Source organism: Drosophila suzukii, chromosome 2L, assembly GCF_043229965.1.
Source record: "Drosophila suzukii chromosome 2L, CBGP_Dsuzu_IsoJpt1.0, whole genome shotgun sequence".
NCBI classification, from domain to species: Eukaryota; Metazoa; Arthropoda; class Insecta; order Diptera; family Drosophilidae; genus Drosophila; species Drosophila suzukii.
The window spans coordinates 22,513,094-22,528,885 of NC_092080.1; the positions used below are offsets into that span (position 1 = coordinate 22,513,094).

The window sequence follows — 15,792 nt, forward strand, 5'->3', positions numbered from 1 at the left end:
ATGGGTGGTAATATTCACACGATACTTTAATAATGAAAATGCTACATATAGCCCTTCTTCAAGATCTCAACATCTATATGGACTATTGTTGCCAAAATGATCAGATTATTTTTAAAATTGTGTGCATGTGTTTGTTAAATCAGTAATGATTTCATACGACATTGCCAAGGGCATATTAATCTTTTTAGAACATGAACTGTTTATTATTAAACATATTTTTCAAATCTCAATCTTTTACAATTTATATTCTCTAAAGGTCTAGCTACCATTAATGCCAACCGAGACCTGAAAATCATGTGTAATCATTATAATTCAACTATAATGATTTTAGAGGAATACAACTTTGTATGTGTATAATAACTCGTTGTTGATTGGATCGCTTTAAATAGGGTTTTTTAGTATATCAGCAATATTTCCCAAAGTAAGGTAAAAGTATTTAATTAAAAAGCAGTTGGGGGTGTTAGAATGGGCAATGTGTTTCAAAGCACCATAGGTATCGAACACTGAATAGAAAACATTGACATGAACCGTTGGTAGTTATTTCTCTCAGTGCTCAATTGTGGCAGTATGTACAACAAGTATAACGAGTCAACTCCTTGTCAATATAGCGATACACGATCGTTGGCCGGCAGCTAATAAAAAAACTCCCGCTGCGGCAGAGACGCTGACCGCGCAGCAGCAGCGGAGCGGCGCTTATCTGCTCTCATATAAACTAAAGTCGGCGGGAATAATTTGTCATTTGTAATTTGGCAGGCGGCGTGCGCGGATCGGTAGAATCCAGAGAATTAGCGATCGGCATCGGGAGATCAACAGTTGTTTTAAAAGCGAAAAGAGACAGCAAACACCGCCGCCTCGCACCGAAAGTGTTAGCCCACTCTCTCTCTCTCTCCATCTCATCTCCGTTTTCGTAATTGCGCGTGCGCCAAGGAATTAAGAAACCGATATAGAAACTCGCCTCGAAACCGGGGAAAATCGAGGAAAAGCGGAGAGTTCAGTGCGCGACCGTACGAATTGAGGATCCGCCGTTGTCCTTAAACCCGTAACCGTGGCGAAGGAACTGGCCAACCTGTTGACGCAGCAGAACAACAGTCCCGAGATGACTCAACAGCCGCAATGGGGCATAAGCCTGTCGAGGTGTAAGTGTTATCCGAGATCCTCAGAAAGGATCGCCTGCGATACGATCGCTCGGCGTTATCTCACATTCTCATCAGGAAGTGCGGAACTCAGAGTGCGGAATGTGCGGCGGATCGTTGAACTGCGATTCGGGGGGCATTCTTGATATAATTTCCGAGTGGTTAGAGTTAAAGTTAACCGACATTGACCGACAGCAATATAAAATCCTAAATGTATTGTGTGTATGCTGTATAATGCATAAATGAAAACAATGACAAAACGCTTTTGCCACTTCCGAATTTTTGTATTCTGTGCGCTTCGTGTCTCGCATTTCACGTTTGTTTGGGTTTTGTTTGTTGGTGCTTCTCTTTTTATGCGGTCTCTTAATATTCCCGGCATGCGTCCACATAATTGGTAATTATTTTGCATACGATTTGCATGTGAATAATCAGTTGGCTAGAAGCAACATATCATTATTATTTCGGATCTGATCGGTTCTCGAACTCCCCGATTACGACCATTAAAACGTTAACAGTTATCATGGACTTGTAGAACCGTTTATGGCCCTGCCCATTTACCATTTCCTCGCCCCATCTCGCTCTATTCTTTTTTGGGCAAGGTCAATGCAATAAAGAATTCCGTCCACTGGCCTTTTTTCGGCGTCGAATTGGGCAACCATTTCTTCTGTGAGAGCTTTACAAAAATAAATGGTGAAATATAGGGAGTCCAAAGGCGAAAATCACGTAAGGCACTGACAGCTTATTTTAGAGATGGAACGGTTTGGGTTTGATTCAATAAATATTCATGTAACCAGCAATTAGAATGTTTAACTAATTAACTTTTGGGCAGGGCAAGGTTGTTGAAAAAAAGCTACCTCCCCAAACTACCTCGTTCTAATTTAGTGAAAATAAATTAAATATGAAGTAAGAAAAAAAGCACTTGTGGGTTATAAATTTCACCCAATGAACGGTTGAAATGATCCCAAACTGCTTTTTTGTAAGCCTAATGACCAGAAAATTTACAAGTTAGCCATAAATCAACCGATTGGCAGTCAGCATTACACATTGGTTTTGAGTTATGGCGATTACCCCGACTAATAGCCTTGTTCTATTGCCCGTCCCAGTTGCTCAAAGTCTCATTATCATATGGAAGGGTCTTGCAAAGACCTCCTATCTGGCTTGTGTGTTATTATGCAGCAATCGCATGCTACAGACGACCCTCTGCCCCCCGGCCCATTGACATAATTTTCGCAAGACCGCGGAAACGCAAGCAAAAGAAATGGTGTTTATTCGTTCGGGGCTATCACTGGACATTCCCGATTACTGGACAAAGAGCCATAGACCCAGAAATGTCAACAGTCTACAGACAGACAGAAGAAGTTGTTTTCATTTTCTCATTACTGCAACGGATATAAACGACTGGACAATGGAAAAGCTTACGTTAATCACATTTAATGACAATTAAAAACAAAAATAATCAACAATCAAAGTATAAAATATGTATTCTTTGAGAGCCTACAGAACAAGCAGTTCTTAAAGGTCTCATAAATTCCTACAAAGATCTGAAGGGAAAAACCACACAAGTTCTACATCAAACAGACTGCACAAAGTAATGTATTCATTTTCAAAAACTCCCACAATTTAAACTAGTTCAATTGTATTATATAGCTAACCAGAAAGTTTCTCTAGGTATCAACTAGAATACCATTTTTATGTGAGTCAGTCATAAATAAAATAGTCTTGTGGTTTGTTAGAACCCATAAAATAGTTAACAAATTCGATTGTTATACATTTATCAACAGATATATTTTATAGAAATGAATGTGACAAATAGACATTACGAAATGCGATTAAATTTTATTGGAAAGTGAGTTCCCCTTTCCCCCAGCGAGGCTTGCACTTAGCTTTCATTTTCCACTTATTAACGCGATAAGGCTGCGTTACTAAACTCTGATTAAATCTTGAATGGCTTATCGGTTGCGATGGTCCTTAGATCGAGAGCGGTCATATATTAACGCCACTAAGCGTGATTGGTGGGTGAAATATTACCGTACTCGGCGAGCGGCGATATGATTAGCACCCATTTACATATATGGCAGGTTATCAACTTATCACATGGTAATCATATTAGACGAATTGTTTTTTATTTGACACTCGTGGAGCGAGCGCGAATAAATTTTCTTGTCGAATTTCTGTGATAAGTAACCCGTCAAATATTGACACATTGTTAATTTTACCAGCTCCGGCAACTGCTTTTATGCAATTTGGCAGCAGCAAAAGATTTATTAATGTTAATGTATAGGGAAAATACTCGTAAACTTGTCAGCGAGTGACGTCGATGGGCTTTATTGCGAAAGCGAAGCAGTCCCTCATAAACTAAGGGAGTTTCGCATCCCATTAAAAAGACAAACACGCTTGTTTGACTTTATAGGCGGGTGTTTGGATATACTTTTGACGTAGGCGGAGTCGTGGCTAAATGTCAATAACAACAGCTCTCGGTGGCTGTGGGTGATCTAATAATATTGTCATGAATTGGATTCTGATTGTGTTTACCCAAGAACCCAAGCTATTTGCTCGTTCGGAATGCAGACTATCCGTATTATGGCGTGCCGTTCTTGTTAGATCTTTTTTTGGATGAAATGGGTCAATGTTAACCCAGCGTGTCCGAGAACTCGATTAATTCGACCTTCGAATTCCGTAGATGGCCCGCCCATCAAAGTGATTTGCCTTCGAGCCCTATAAATTTATCAAATGTCGAACATTACTTAATTGGCACTGCCTCCCGCCATTGGTTTATGGTCATTGTTCTCGGTTACCTGCTCGACACACTTGAGATTGCACTCCAAATGTTTATCGCAGATCTTCCACACTTGGCCTTATCTGACATAATTCCGCTTAACAATTTCATTGTGATATGGCCGATCGTATAAGCTACGCCTGTCGATCGGACCCTGGTGATTGATAGAGGGACTTGCGAGTACAAGTGTGTAGCGCCGTTTAGATAGCCCTAATCTTTCGGGCAGGGTGCTCATACTAAACTTAATCACGAGCCGTAAACCTCACGAGACAGGAAGTAGGTTCAAAAGCGGGTCTATAATTTCTAGAATTCTTCAAATGCCATTGAGTAACTACTTAAGCAATAAAATTATTTATAAATGAAGTCCATAAATGACAGCAAATAAATTTCAGGCTCAAAATAATTATAAGACGGTCATATATCAGCAAATTGTATATAGAATATTTAATCAATACATTTAATGACTGTTTGTCAAAAAATTATTATTTATAGAGTTCGTGAATAACTTAAGCAAGATTAAGATTAAGATTAAGCAAGATAACTTGGAGCAAGATTAGTCCCATGTACATATATTGGAAGTTTAGGATTTCTAAGAACCAACCGTATTTACCTTTAGAACTTTCATGATATATTAAAATATGGAGAGCCTATGATTCATAGAGGTCTTGAGTGACGTCAAGTCATTGAAATAATAAAGTTTCCCAGAACTCGGAATCAGAAACGAAAGTCTTGCCGAAGCCAACAAATCGGAACAGACCTAATATATACTTTGACTTCTGAATGAAATAACGCAGTAGACTATGCAAAATTTCTTTATCAGTTAAGTTTAAAACTGGTTTGAAGCTAAACGACCAGCCATCACCCATTGAAAATACAAATATAGGTGTCATCACGCTTATTTTAATTTTCTATTCAATATCTGAATGGAATATATTTGGTTAGTCTTTAATGATAGACACGCTTAATCAGCTATCTAAATAAATTAATGTGGACTCTAAGGTAATTGTTCACAATTACATAATAGGATTTTGATTATCGATTGTGATTTTATTTTACACTGTTTTTAATGTTATTTTAGTAATTGCATCCCAAGTTCAATGAAAAAATTAATTAAAAAACGAATTGATTACATAGCCAATGATAACTCTCATGTAATTTGTTTGTTTGAGTAATTTTAATTTAGCAAGAAAAAGTCGCATTTAAAATGTACAACTGCAATCAAGTTTTTTTAAGTCCCACTTTTTGCAACTTTGTTTTTTTTAATGTAATATTAAAATTATTCAATTAAGAACCATTTTTTCGAATACCTATCGTTTAAATTGAGATATTATTGAAATCGGCTCCAGTAGCTCCGCCAATTGATATAGGGCCACAGCAATCAAGTGCAATTTGAAGTTTATCAGCGCAAATTGATTTGTACCCAATTGAGCCACCCGTCAAACTATTTATTCGCACGCTAACCAGATTAAATAAGTAAATTGCCTAAACAGTATGTGAGACGCAAATCCATTCAGCTCGTAAAAAGCTTGACGCATTGGCCCACAAATGTTGCCCGGCAGGTTAATTAATGCCCCCGAAGACACCCACTGACGTCAATTCCGCTCTCGATCTTCTCGCCCGCAGTTTTCGTGATCCCGCAGCGAGTGATCCTGGCCATCATGGGCTTCCTGGCCATCCTGAATGCCTACACGATGCGCGTCTGTCTCTCGCAGGCCATCACGGTTCTGGTCATCAAGAAGAATTCCTCGGACGACGGGTCCGATACAGCGATCTGCGAACCCGATGACTTGGATGAGGGATCTAGCGTAAGTTAAATATATAGTATTTAGAAGATCAATAGAGATCGAAATAGAGCCTTCTTAAAGAAGCAAAGCCATCAACATTGTTTTTCGAGATCGAAATATAACATTCTTAAAGAAACGAAACGATCTACAAAGTTATCAGTTATGTTAATAATATCATGTATAACTACACAACAAAAGTTTTGTTTAGGGATATAAATATAAATATAACTCAGTACTTGGTTTATTAAAATCTTAAAACCTATAAGTTTTGCTTTAAACCATAATATTTTCAATGGATATCGACTCGAATTTATAAATAGCAGATCTACTATACCCATCAAAACTTATTGTTAACCTTGTGCCTTATCCTTTCCAGAATGGCGGCAACTATGAGTGGTCCGAGGAGCTGCAAGGCTTGATCCTGTCCTCCTTCTACATCGGTTATATTGTCACTCACATTCCCGGCGGTCTGCTGGCCGAGAAGTTTGGCGGCAAATGGACCCTGGGCCTTGGAATCCTGTCCACCGCCGTGTTCACCATGCTGACGCCTTTGGCCATCGAAAAGGGAGACTCCGACTGGCTAATCGTGACCCGAGTTCTGATGGGTCTGGGCGAGGGAACCACCTTCCCCGCCTTGAGTGTCCTGCTTGCTGCCTGGGTTCCTTCCAACGAACGTGGAAAGCTGGGTGCTCTGGTGCTGGGTGGTGGTCAAGTCGGCACCATCATGGGCAACCTGTTGTCGGGAGTGTTTATCGAGGCATATGGCTGGGAGTTTGTGTTCTACTTCTTCGGCGGTCTGGGATGCATCTGGTTTGCCATCTTTGTAAGTATAGCCTGGCTTTCCCTATGAAGAATAAATATTAGTACAAACTATTCCCTTTCGTAGGTCTTCCTCTGCTACAGCGACCCCACCTCTCATCCCTTCATCAAGCCCAGCGAGCGCGAGTATCTGGTCAAGGAGATAGGCACCATTAGCCGCAACGAGGACCTGCCCCCCACCCCGTGGAAGGCCATCCTCACCAACCTGCCCATGTTCGCTCTGGTGGCCGCCCAGATCGGTCACGATTGGGGCTTCTACATCATGGTGACGGATCTGCCCAAGTACATGGCCGACGTCCTCCAGTTCTCGATCAAGGCCAACGGCCTGTACTCCTCGCTGCCCTACATCATGATGTGGATAGTGTCCGTGGGCAGTGGCTTCGTCGCCGATTGGATGATCCGCAGTGGCTGGATGAGCACCACGAACACCCGAAAGTTAATGACGGGTCTGGCCGCTTTCGGTCCGGCCGTCTTCATGGTGGGCGCCTCGTACGCCGGCTGCGATCGAGTCCTCGTCGTGATTCTCTTCACCATTTGCATGGGTTTGATGGGCGCCTACTACGCGGGCATGAAGCTGAGTCCCCTGGACATGAGTCCGAATTACGCCGGAACCCTGATGGCCATCACCAACGGAATAGGAGCAATTACTGGAGTGATTACGCCATATCTGGTGGGCGTTATGACGCCAAATGTAAGTATAGGATTGCAAAAGATCTGTAAAAATATTTTCCGGTTGCCACCTTAATTAGTCAAAGTTCATCGGGCATGCTTGACATCTGCATTAAGTTTACTTATCAGAGAACATTTTGTCACAGCTCAATAAATCATAGGATATTTTCAAGAGGCCCATTATGTTTTTCCCAATTTTATTTCTCATTTTAGATACGAGTAATTTGCATCGGTTTTACACAATATAATGTAGTAATATGTAATAGAACATGTAATGAATCCAAAAGCAAATTTCCTTACATGATGTTGAAAGTACATTTGCCACTTGTACTTGTAAAATTATAAGTTTTTGTTTTGTAATCTTTTTGATTAAGGAAATCATAAATTAGGAAGGTAATAAGAGCGAACCAAAAACTGATATTCTAAAATCAATGTTAATTATCAGAAACTAGATCTCATGGTTACCATATTAAGTTACAATGTTTTTACAATACCAGTGTTTCTATGTGCTGTTGTGTTTTGGATTTTAACCAACCCTTTTTCTTTGCTACCCACAGGCCTCGCTGCTGGAGTGGCGTCTTGTGTTCTGGGTGGCTTTCGGCGTGCTCTGCGTCACCGCCGTAATCTACTGCATCTGGGCATCCGGAGAGGTACAACCGTTCAACAACGCTCCAATCCAGCCACGCACCGTGGACTTCGAGGCGCAGGAGCGCAAGCCGGAAGCCGGAAAGTCCAGGGGTCTGGAGCAGAGCTCTTAAGGCGGATCGCCAACGAAAGTGCCATATACATATACATTGTAATCTAGTTAAAATGCTTTCTACGTGGATTCGTGATCCGCAACGAGTCGATACCAAGGGCATTGTCATACTGTATGCGCCGTGCCTGTTGTTCAGATTGCTAGTTTTATAGTATTCCCGATCTGGCCGATCCCTGGCTAAGGCGCCAACCAACTAATTTAAGCGAATTTACTTACACTCCCCATCGTGCGCAGTGTTCTTCTATGTGTATTCCTGTTTTAGCTAGGATAACCCATTTCCCTAATCCGTTATGCCGCGCACGCAACGTACTCTCTTAATTATTATTTAGTATTTAAATAAAAAGCGTTTCACGTTTAAGATTTAGTGTGCACAAAGCTCGTATTGCCGTATTTTAAATGAAATGATGAAATAATTTGTACATTTTAGATTGTTGATCAATGTGTAAAGTGAGACGTGTTTTTAACTGTTCTGTTAAGACATTACTGTTTTTATGACGTTAGTCAAATAAAGTGTATAAAGCAAGCCAAGATACCAAACGCCGTTGTCATTTAATAATGTTGGTTGTAGCTTCTCTAATACTCTAAAGCGACGCTAGAAACTTGATGTATATACCATAGAGCAAGTAAAATATAGCTATAGATAATATACTTTATATGTACATATAATATATATTTTATAGTCTTTGGTAGAACTAAAGTTTCTGGGAGCTTAGAGTTGGGAACTGAGAGTTGGCAGCTGAGAGCTACATTACTCATTACATGTACTCTAAAGATATATATTTTAAAAGAGCCTAATTAAGTGGAAACTGTAAAAGCGGGAGCATACAACTTTTACTCAACATTTCATAGGGGTCCTAGGTGCCGAATTAGATTCGATTTGTCCCTACAATGGCTCCAAACAGCCCCAAATATTGATTTAAGGAGCAGAATTAAAATTGTAAATTCCCCATAATCATTGAACCGAATTATTAAGTCATAGAATCGAATCAAAGATCGATTTATAGAGTCAAATCATAGAATCGAATCAAAGAATCGATTCATAAAGTCGAATCATGAAAACGAATCATAGAGTCGAAACATAGAATTGAACCATACAATCGAATCATAGAGTCGAATCATAGAGTCGTAACATAGAGTCGAAACATAGAGTCGAATCATAGAGTCGAATCATGGACTCGAATCATAGAATCGGTTCATAGAGTCGAATCATAGAATCGAATCATAGGGTCGAATAATAGAATTGATTCATAAAATCGAATCATAGAGTCTAATCATAGAATCGAATCATAGAGTCAAACCATAGAGTCGAATCATGGAATCGAATCATAAAGTCGAATCATAGAAACGAATAATCAAATCGAAAGGAAGAATCATAGAGTCGAATCATTGAATCGAGTCATAAAGTCAATTCATAGAATAGAATAAGAGTCAAATCATAGATTCGCATCAAAGAGTCGAAACATAGGATCGATTCATTGGGTCATTGAATCGGATCATTGATTCGAGTCGTTGAATCGAATCATAAACTCGAAAAAAACCTTTTCAATTCAAAATTGGCAAATGAGCAAAGTATTGAATTTTGACTTTGTGGCAGCGCGGAGTTTCGGTATCGAGAGAGCAAGTGCGAGAGAGAGAGAAGCAAAGTAACGGCACTCCAAAAACAGATTCCTATACGTGTGAGTGTTGTTTTGCAAAAATTAATATTCATGAAGTTCCTATTACTAGTTTGAATAGCGATTGTTGATACCCGGTACCACTTGAATCATTTGACTTTCTGATTTATATTTTTAATTTCCATCAGTATTTTCTTTTTTTATAAATTATAATAAAGTGTCAATATCTGATGATTTTTGCTCTTATTTACCTTTCTGTAAAATCATATTGGGCTGGGTCCTTAAAACAAAAAAAATTATAACTCCTATCAATTTAATCTTCAATAAGAAATAAATAAAAATCTTGAAGATGTCAGAACTGTAAGAATAGTAGGCTTGCTACGATTTATCCTATTCCTATACAAAAATAAAAGGATCAAAATGCTACCGGCCGTTCAGGAGAAGCTGAGCGATATCTTTATATGTAAGAATCATCCAGGGAATATTAGTCGCATCCCTTACAAACTGGTGGTAACCTTTCCGTTCCCACAGATCTTGAGGTGAGACAGCGCTGGGTGCTCTGCTGCTTCACCTTCTTGGCTATCATCAATACCTACACCATGCGACTGTGTCTGGACTTTTCGCTGAACAGGATCGTCTTGGAGTGCGGTGGTTATAAGGTGGACCAGGTCTCCAACGTACCACAGGTGCTTAACCCGAAGGCATTGCCCAACTGGCGTTTGGAACTGGCCATGAGACTAAATCAGACGGAATATCATTTAAGGAGCAGGTTGAAAGCAGGCAAGGAGCAGCAGAATCCGGAGCAGAATAAGGGATATAAGAAGCCACGGAAGAGCAGGGAGACTATCACAAATCGTCCTGTGCATCAGGGCTCTCAAGAAAGGATCAGCTGCTCCGAGATGTGGTCTCGGCAAACCCAATCCCTTGTGGTAATGGCCTTTTATGCCGGCTATATGATCACTCACATCCCGGGCGGACGACTGGCGGAGCGATATGGCGGAAAATGGGTCCTCGGATCGGCTATCCTTACGTCGGCGGTGCTGACACTTCTTACCCCCGCTGCAGTGCGTCGGGGAGGTCCGTATGTTCTAGTCGGCGTCCGTCTGCTGGTCGGCCTTTGTGAGGGTCCTTGCTTTCCGGCCGTCTGTGCTCTCCTGGCTCAATGGGTTCCAGAACAGGAGCGCGGATTGCTGGCCAGCTGCGTTCTTAGTGGCGGCGAGATCGGAATCACGATGGTCCAGTTAGTCAGCGGATTGGTTATGGCAGAGCAAGACTGGCCGGTCGTCTTCTATCTGGTTGGAGGAGGCGCTGTGGCCTGGTTCCTGGGATTTGTAAGTTTTTCACACCCGTTTTCCACCCTTTTACTGTTATTTGAATTTTTACACTCAGAAAATGCCACAGGTACGAAATGGGCTTTTTCTCATTTCATTCTTAATTTCAGAACATTTTCGTGCACGAATTCTTAACGAAAATTTGAATTATAAAAGTAAAATTGAGAATTTTAAAAATTTTATAAAGTTTGCTATAGAATGAAGGTTTTATTATTAAGTTAATATATATAATCAGTTTTATTCATCAATCAAGTACAAGTTGTTCTCAAATGAAAAATGATTTATTCTTAAACCATCATTAAGCCTTTGTGTTGTTTTATTAGTTATCAATAGTTATTTCTGATAATCATCACTAAATAACTGATAAATAGAAAAAGATAAGTAGATAAAAATGTGATTTTATACATTCGAAACTTTTTTGTGAAAATCACTTACTTCTAGGATACGATCCAGCATCCTCACGCACTGCAGGCAGATAACCAAAACACACAGAAGTTTAGTACAAAACGTATTTTAGTATATTATTCTTAGCTTTAGTAGCAATGGTAGTTGTCCTTGGTACTTTGTTCAGTTTATTAAAATATGCTTTAAGTAAAGTACATTTTTTGATGATTTGGGGCTTAAGAATGATTTTTTCTTGCCCAAAAAATACTATCCAATATCAAGTAAAAATTTTTAGTTTGCAGTTTTAGTAAGCTCTCGAAGTAAGAATTCTTTTCATACTTCAACATTAGAAAATGATATAATAAGAATATATGTTTTACCATAAAAATCATTTTTTAATAATTATTTTATGAGTTTTATTTATTTAGTTTATCATTACGGTCCCTGATTTTTCTTACCAACAGACCATCGTTTGCTATAGTACTCCGGATCACTGCCCATTTATCCAGAGCGAAGAGCGGGATTATATTAAGTGCAACACGAGCGCCTCCCTGCTGTTGAGTAGCAGAGAAAGAGTATTTAGGGAACGGCCAGATGGAGAAGACGTTGACGAAGAGGAGTTCCGCAGAGAAGTAGAAGCTGCCGAGGTGGCTTCCTCCAGCGGAGCCCCTTGGAGGAGCATGCTCACCAGCACACCGCTATGGGCACTTGTTTGCGCCTCCATGCAGCAAGAATTTCAACAAAAATTGCCACAGGAGCTGCAAATTGTGCTGGACGAGTTGAAGTCCCGTGGAAGTAGTTTGTCGGACGAACTCTCCACCGCCATAGAGCTCATAGCTCCATACGTAGGCAACTGGGTAGCTTCGTTAGCCACAGGACGCCTGAGCGATGTGCTAATCGAACAGGAGATCCTCACTCGCACTCAGACACGCCGGCTCATGTCCTGGCTGGTTTTCGTATGCGGATCCATGTATATGCTGCAGATCAAGGTGAACGGGGCACGAATCTGGAGCGTTCTGGCCATGGGTGCCTATTATGCCAGCATAAAGCTATTGCCGCTGGATATGAGTCCGAACTATGCCGGCACTTTGATGGGAATCTCGGGCGGAATGGGCGCCCTGCCCGCACTTTTGATGCCATACCTGGAGCAACTGGAGGCGGATTACAGTCTGGTCAGCAGTGTGAGGGCCGCCATTTGGGTAATCGGCGCGAGCTACATTTCCGGCGATGTGCAAGAGTTTAACCTACCAGTACCGGAGCCACAATAAGGACACTTGCTTGTTATTAGTTTAATCTTACGCTTAAACATAAGTTACTGGTTTTTTCTTACTGGATTCCTTAGGCAACAGATTCTAGATTACATATGTACCATAATACATGACAATTTCTATGCTATAGCTAGGAGCATAAACGTAAACAAGCTTTATATATATATAAATAACAGGTATGGTCGATATTAACTTAATTAGAGTAGGTCTGCTGGTGGTGGTCTGGCTAAATGCTCCGCTCTCGCTCTCCTAGTCCTCATAGGTTGATAATCTACACGACGCCTTGGGGCATCAGTCCGGATTGGGCCATGGCCGAGACGGAGTTCATGTCGATGCCCAGCTTCTTAGTAACGTTAATTTGGGCCACTGCCGCGTTCCGCAGAGAGTAGACGTGCACCAGCTCCGCCTGGCTTTTGGCATAGAGCAGTGCCTTCTCGAACAGTTCCACTGCCCGCTTAAGTTGCGCACGCTGCACTTCCACAGTTCCCAATGTTTCGTAGGCCAGCTCGCACTTGGGATCCACTTCGATAGCCTTGTTTAGCAACTGGACAGCCACCTCAATGTCTCCGCGCCACTGCAGCACCATGATAGCCTGGTGAACGATAAGAGCAGGATTTGTTGGCGCCAGCTTCATGGCTTTCTCGTAGTACTGCTGCGCCTGGGGAAACTGTTGCTGATCGGCCAAAACTTGAGCCATTAGACTGTAGCACTCGACGCAGCTGGGGAACCGTTCAATGGCCTGCTCGAAGGTGTGCATCACGCCCTCCAAACGCCTCTGGTCGCCGGCCAGAAGCGACAGGCGATACTCGGCATAGCACTTCTGGACGAGGGCGATGGCGTGGTTGGGCGCAAGGCGCACCGCCTTGTCGAACTCGGCCAAAGCGGGTTCAATCTGCTCCAGCAGCAGCAGAATCTGGGCTCGCTGGTGGTACACGTCCGGGTTTTCAGGATTCAGGCGTTCCGCCTCCTCGAAGTCGGCTAGACCCTTTTCGCGCTGATCGAGCTGGATGTAAAGAGCGGCTCTCTTTATGTAGGCGTATGCACGTAGATTGGGATCAGCATCAGCTGTGGTACAGTGAATGAAAAGGAAATAGTTTTAAAATATTTAGTTTTTAGAACAATTTTAACAATTTTAACATTAGGGCCTAGAACTCAACCTAACAAAAGGTCGTCCAAAAGCAAAAACAAAATATTGTGACGTTTTTTTTATATAGTTTTTGGTTTTGGACGACTTTTTGGCGTGCACAATCGATCTTAGAAAAGAATGTAGACTACAAAAATTAAACAACTACAGTACCTAATATTGAACTCTATTTTAAATCTAATTTGTTCCATGAAAGATGTGTTCGTTTTTAGGCAAAAGAAAATGGTGACGTCATTCCACTAAAAAGTATTGCTTGTACTGTTATTGGAATAGGAAATAAAAACCTACAAATCTTACATCTTAGACTTGTTATTTTTAGAAAAATTAAAGACGAAGCTAAAAGCTAACTATGTCTTTCTTCTACAAATAATAGGAACCATTAATAAATAAAAATTGTATTACCATTTGCCAAGATAGCATCGAAGTCCTGCTGGCTTTCTATGTAGGAGCCGCACAGGAGGTGGAAAGTTCCCCGCATGAGCAGAGCCTCAACTTTGTACTGTGCCTCTGCCTCAGAGGACTCGATCTCTTCGGTGCAGGCGGGAATGATGTCCTCGTACTTTTCCTCGAGAAAAGCGCGGTGGGCGCGCAGGAAACCCCTTGGTGGTGCGTCAGATTCGGATGCAGCCGGAAGATACATGGTCTGCAGGGGATCCGCGATGAAGGAGCGCATGTAGGTGTTTACGAAGCAAGCCGATGGCACAACGGGCACTCGGTTGCGCATACCCTTCTCGGCGTCCACGCGTCCTGTCTCCTTAAGCACACGGTCCGCAAACATGATGGTCTGATTGTTCTGGAACATCTCCAGGATACAGGTGGCGGTAACATCGTCCAGGCACTCATTCATATCCTTGGTAGCCTCGTGGGCACGGGCGCGGCGGTAGTAGGCCTTGGCGTAGCGCGGATTGAACTCCAGCGAGGCGGAGCAGTCCTCCTTAACCTTGGACCATTTCTTGAGCATCTCATAGGATGCGGCGCGGTTCTGGTAGAAGATAGCCATGTCTGTGCGGTGCTCCTTGGGGCACTTGTCGATGGCCTTGTCGTAGAAGATGATGGCCTCGTCGTACTTTCCGTTCCGATAGCAGTTGTTGCCCTCCGTTTTGTAGTTGTTGGCCTCCTTGAGAGGAGACAGCTTCTCTCCCAGCTCGGCGGACTTCTTCTTGCGCTCCAGCTCCTTGTCGGGTGCGGTGCCGTCCAGGGAGATGGCCTGCTTCTCTATCTTGGCCTTCGGCCGCTTCTTTTCCCCGTCGACCTCCTTGGGTGCAGCCGTCCACCGCTTCACCGCATAGGTGCCCAGTCCGATGGCCAACGGAGTTCCCAGGATGAGTGCCAGCTGCCACTTGTTCAGCTTCACCGAGCCAATGTTCAGAGTCATCGCCATCGTGCCGGACTCCTTGCGGTTGTGTGTTTTGTGTGGACTGCAAGAAAAGAGTTTGGTCAGTGCCGGGATCGTCATAAATTGTGTAATACTCCGCTGGCTTATCGCTCGGCGCCTTTTGAGCTCGCTAAATGCCGGGCGGGGGGCACGTTTCTGCACCGCCTAACCCCAACCCCATTGATTTTTCACACCCCCATCCGCCGGCCAACTGACGCACTGCCTCCCGCGAACGGAACTTACACTTTTTGAAACTTAACACTGCTGCGAATTTGGCAAATACGAATCGTTGGTTGTCCTATTTTCAGTTAGAACTCGAGAAACTTAGATTCTATGATACATCAGCCTGCTGAGCACAAATGTGGAAATGTGGTGTGACCGTAATGGCCAGTGAGCCGTAAAGTGGATTTTGAAGGTATCGTTCGCATGGTACCACATGTGTGGGCAGAACAATGGAGTTCAAATTAATAGCAACATTTGAATTATTCACTAGGTAACTGTATTAAAATGAATACTCTGATCCAATGACTGAAAATTTACATTTATTTAATGTGAAATTAATTTCATGAGACATTTAAGAGAATCCGAAAAACCAATATTTTAATCTCTCCGTAATAATTGTCCTTTTCATGATCCAAATATTATTATTATGGGTGTAATAAAACTAATAGAAACTACTGTCTGAGCCGCATTCATGTAAAATTTTAAAATCATATCAAATGATATCATATCAAATGCA

The 15,792-nt window shown here is 42.0% G+C and overlaps 3 protein-coding genes across 3 annotated transcripts; 2 read left to right on the top strand and 1 right to left on the bottom strand.

The window, feature by feature from the left end:
- Positions 1-734: 734 nt before the first annotated feature.
- Positions 735-8,466, top strand: dmGlut (Dietary and metabolic glutamate transporter). The gene is made up of 5 exons (XM_017090212.4): positions 735-1,136; positions 5,533-5,714; positions 6,070-6,516; positions 6,580-7,203; positions 7,739-8,466. The coding sequence occupies exons 1-5, from the start codon at positions 1,097-1,099 to the stop codon at positions 7,937-7,939; spliced, it is 1,494 nt and encodes a 497-aa protein (XP_016945701.3). The 5' UTR covers positions 735-1,096; the 3' UTR covers positions 7,940-8,466.
- A 1,427-nt stretch (positions 8,467-9,893) lies between these two features.
- Positions 9,894-12,810, top strand: LOC108021524 (sialin). The gene is made up of 3 exons (XM_017090283.4): positions 9,894-10,014; positions 10,083-10,882; positions 11,731-12,810. The coding sequence occupies exons 1-3, from the start codon at positions 9,972-9,974 to the stop codon at positions 12,532-12,534; spliced, it is 1,647 nt and encodes a 548-aa protein (XP_016945772.3). The 5' UTR covers positions 9,894-9,971; the 3' UTR covers positions 12,535-12,810.
- Positions 12,541-15,455, bottom strand: Tom70 (translocase of outer membrane 70). Its single transcript, XM_017090282.4, has 3 exons — positions 15,297-15,455; positions 14,081-15,096; positions 12,541-13,599 (listed from the first exon to the last, which is right to left on the bottom strand). Exons 2-3 carry the CDS (start codon positions 15,057-15,059, stop codon positions 12,806-12,808), a joined length of 1,773 nt encoding a protein of 590 aa, XP_016945771.2. The 5' UTR covers positions 15,060-15,096; positions 15,297-15,455; the 3' UTR covers positions 12,541-12,805.
- Positions 15,456-15,792: the final 337 nt, after the last annotated feature.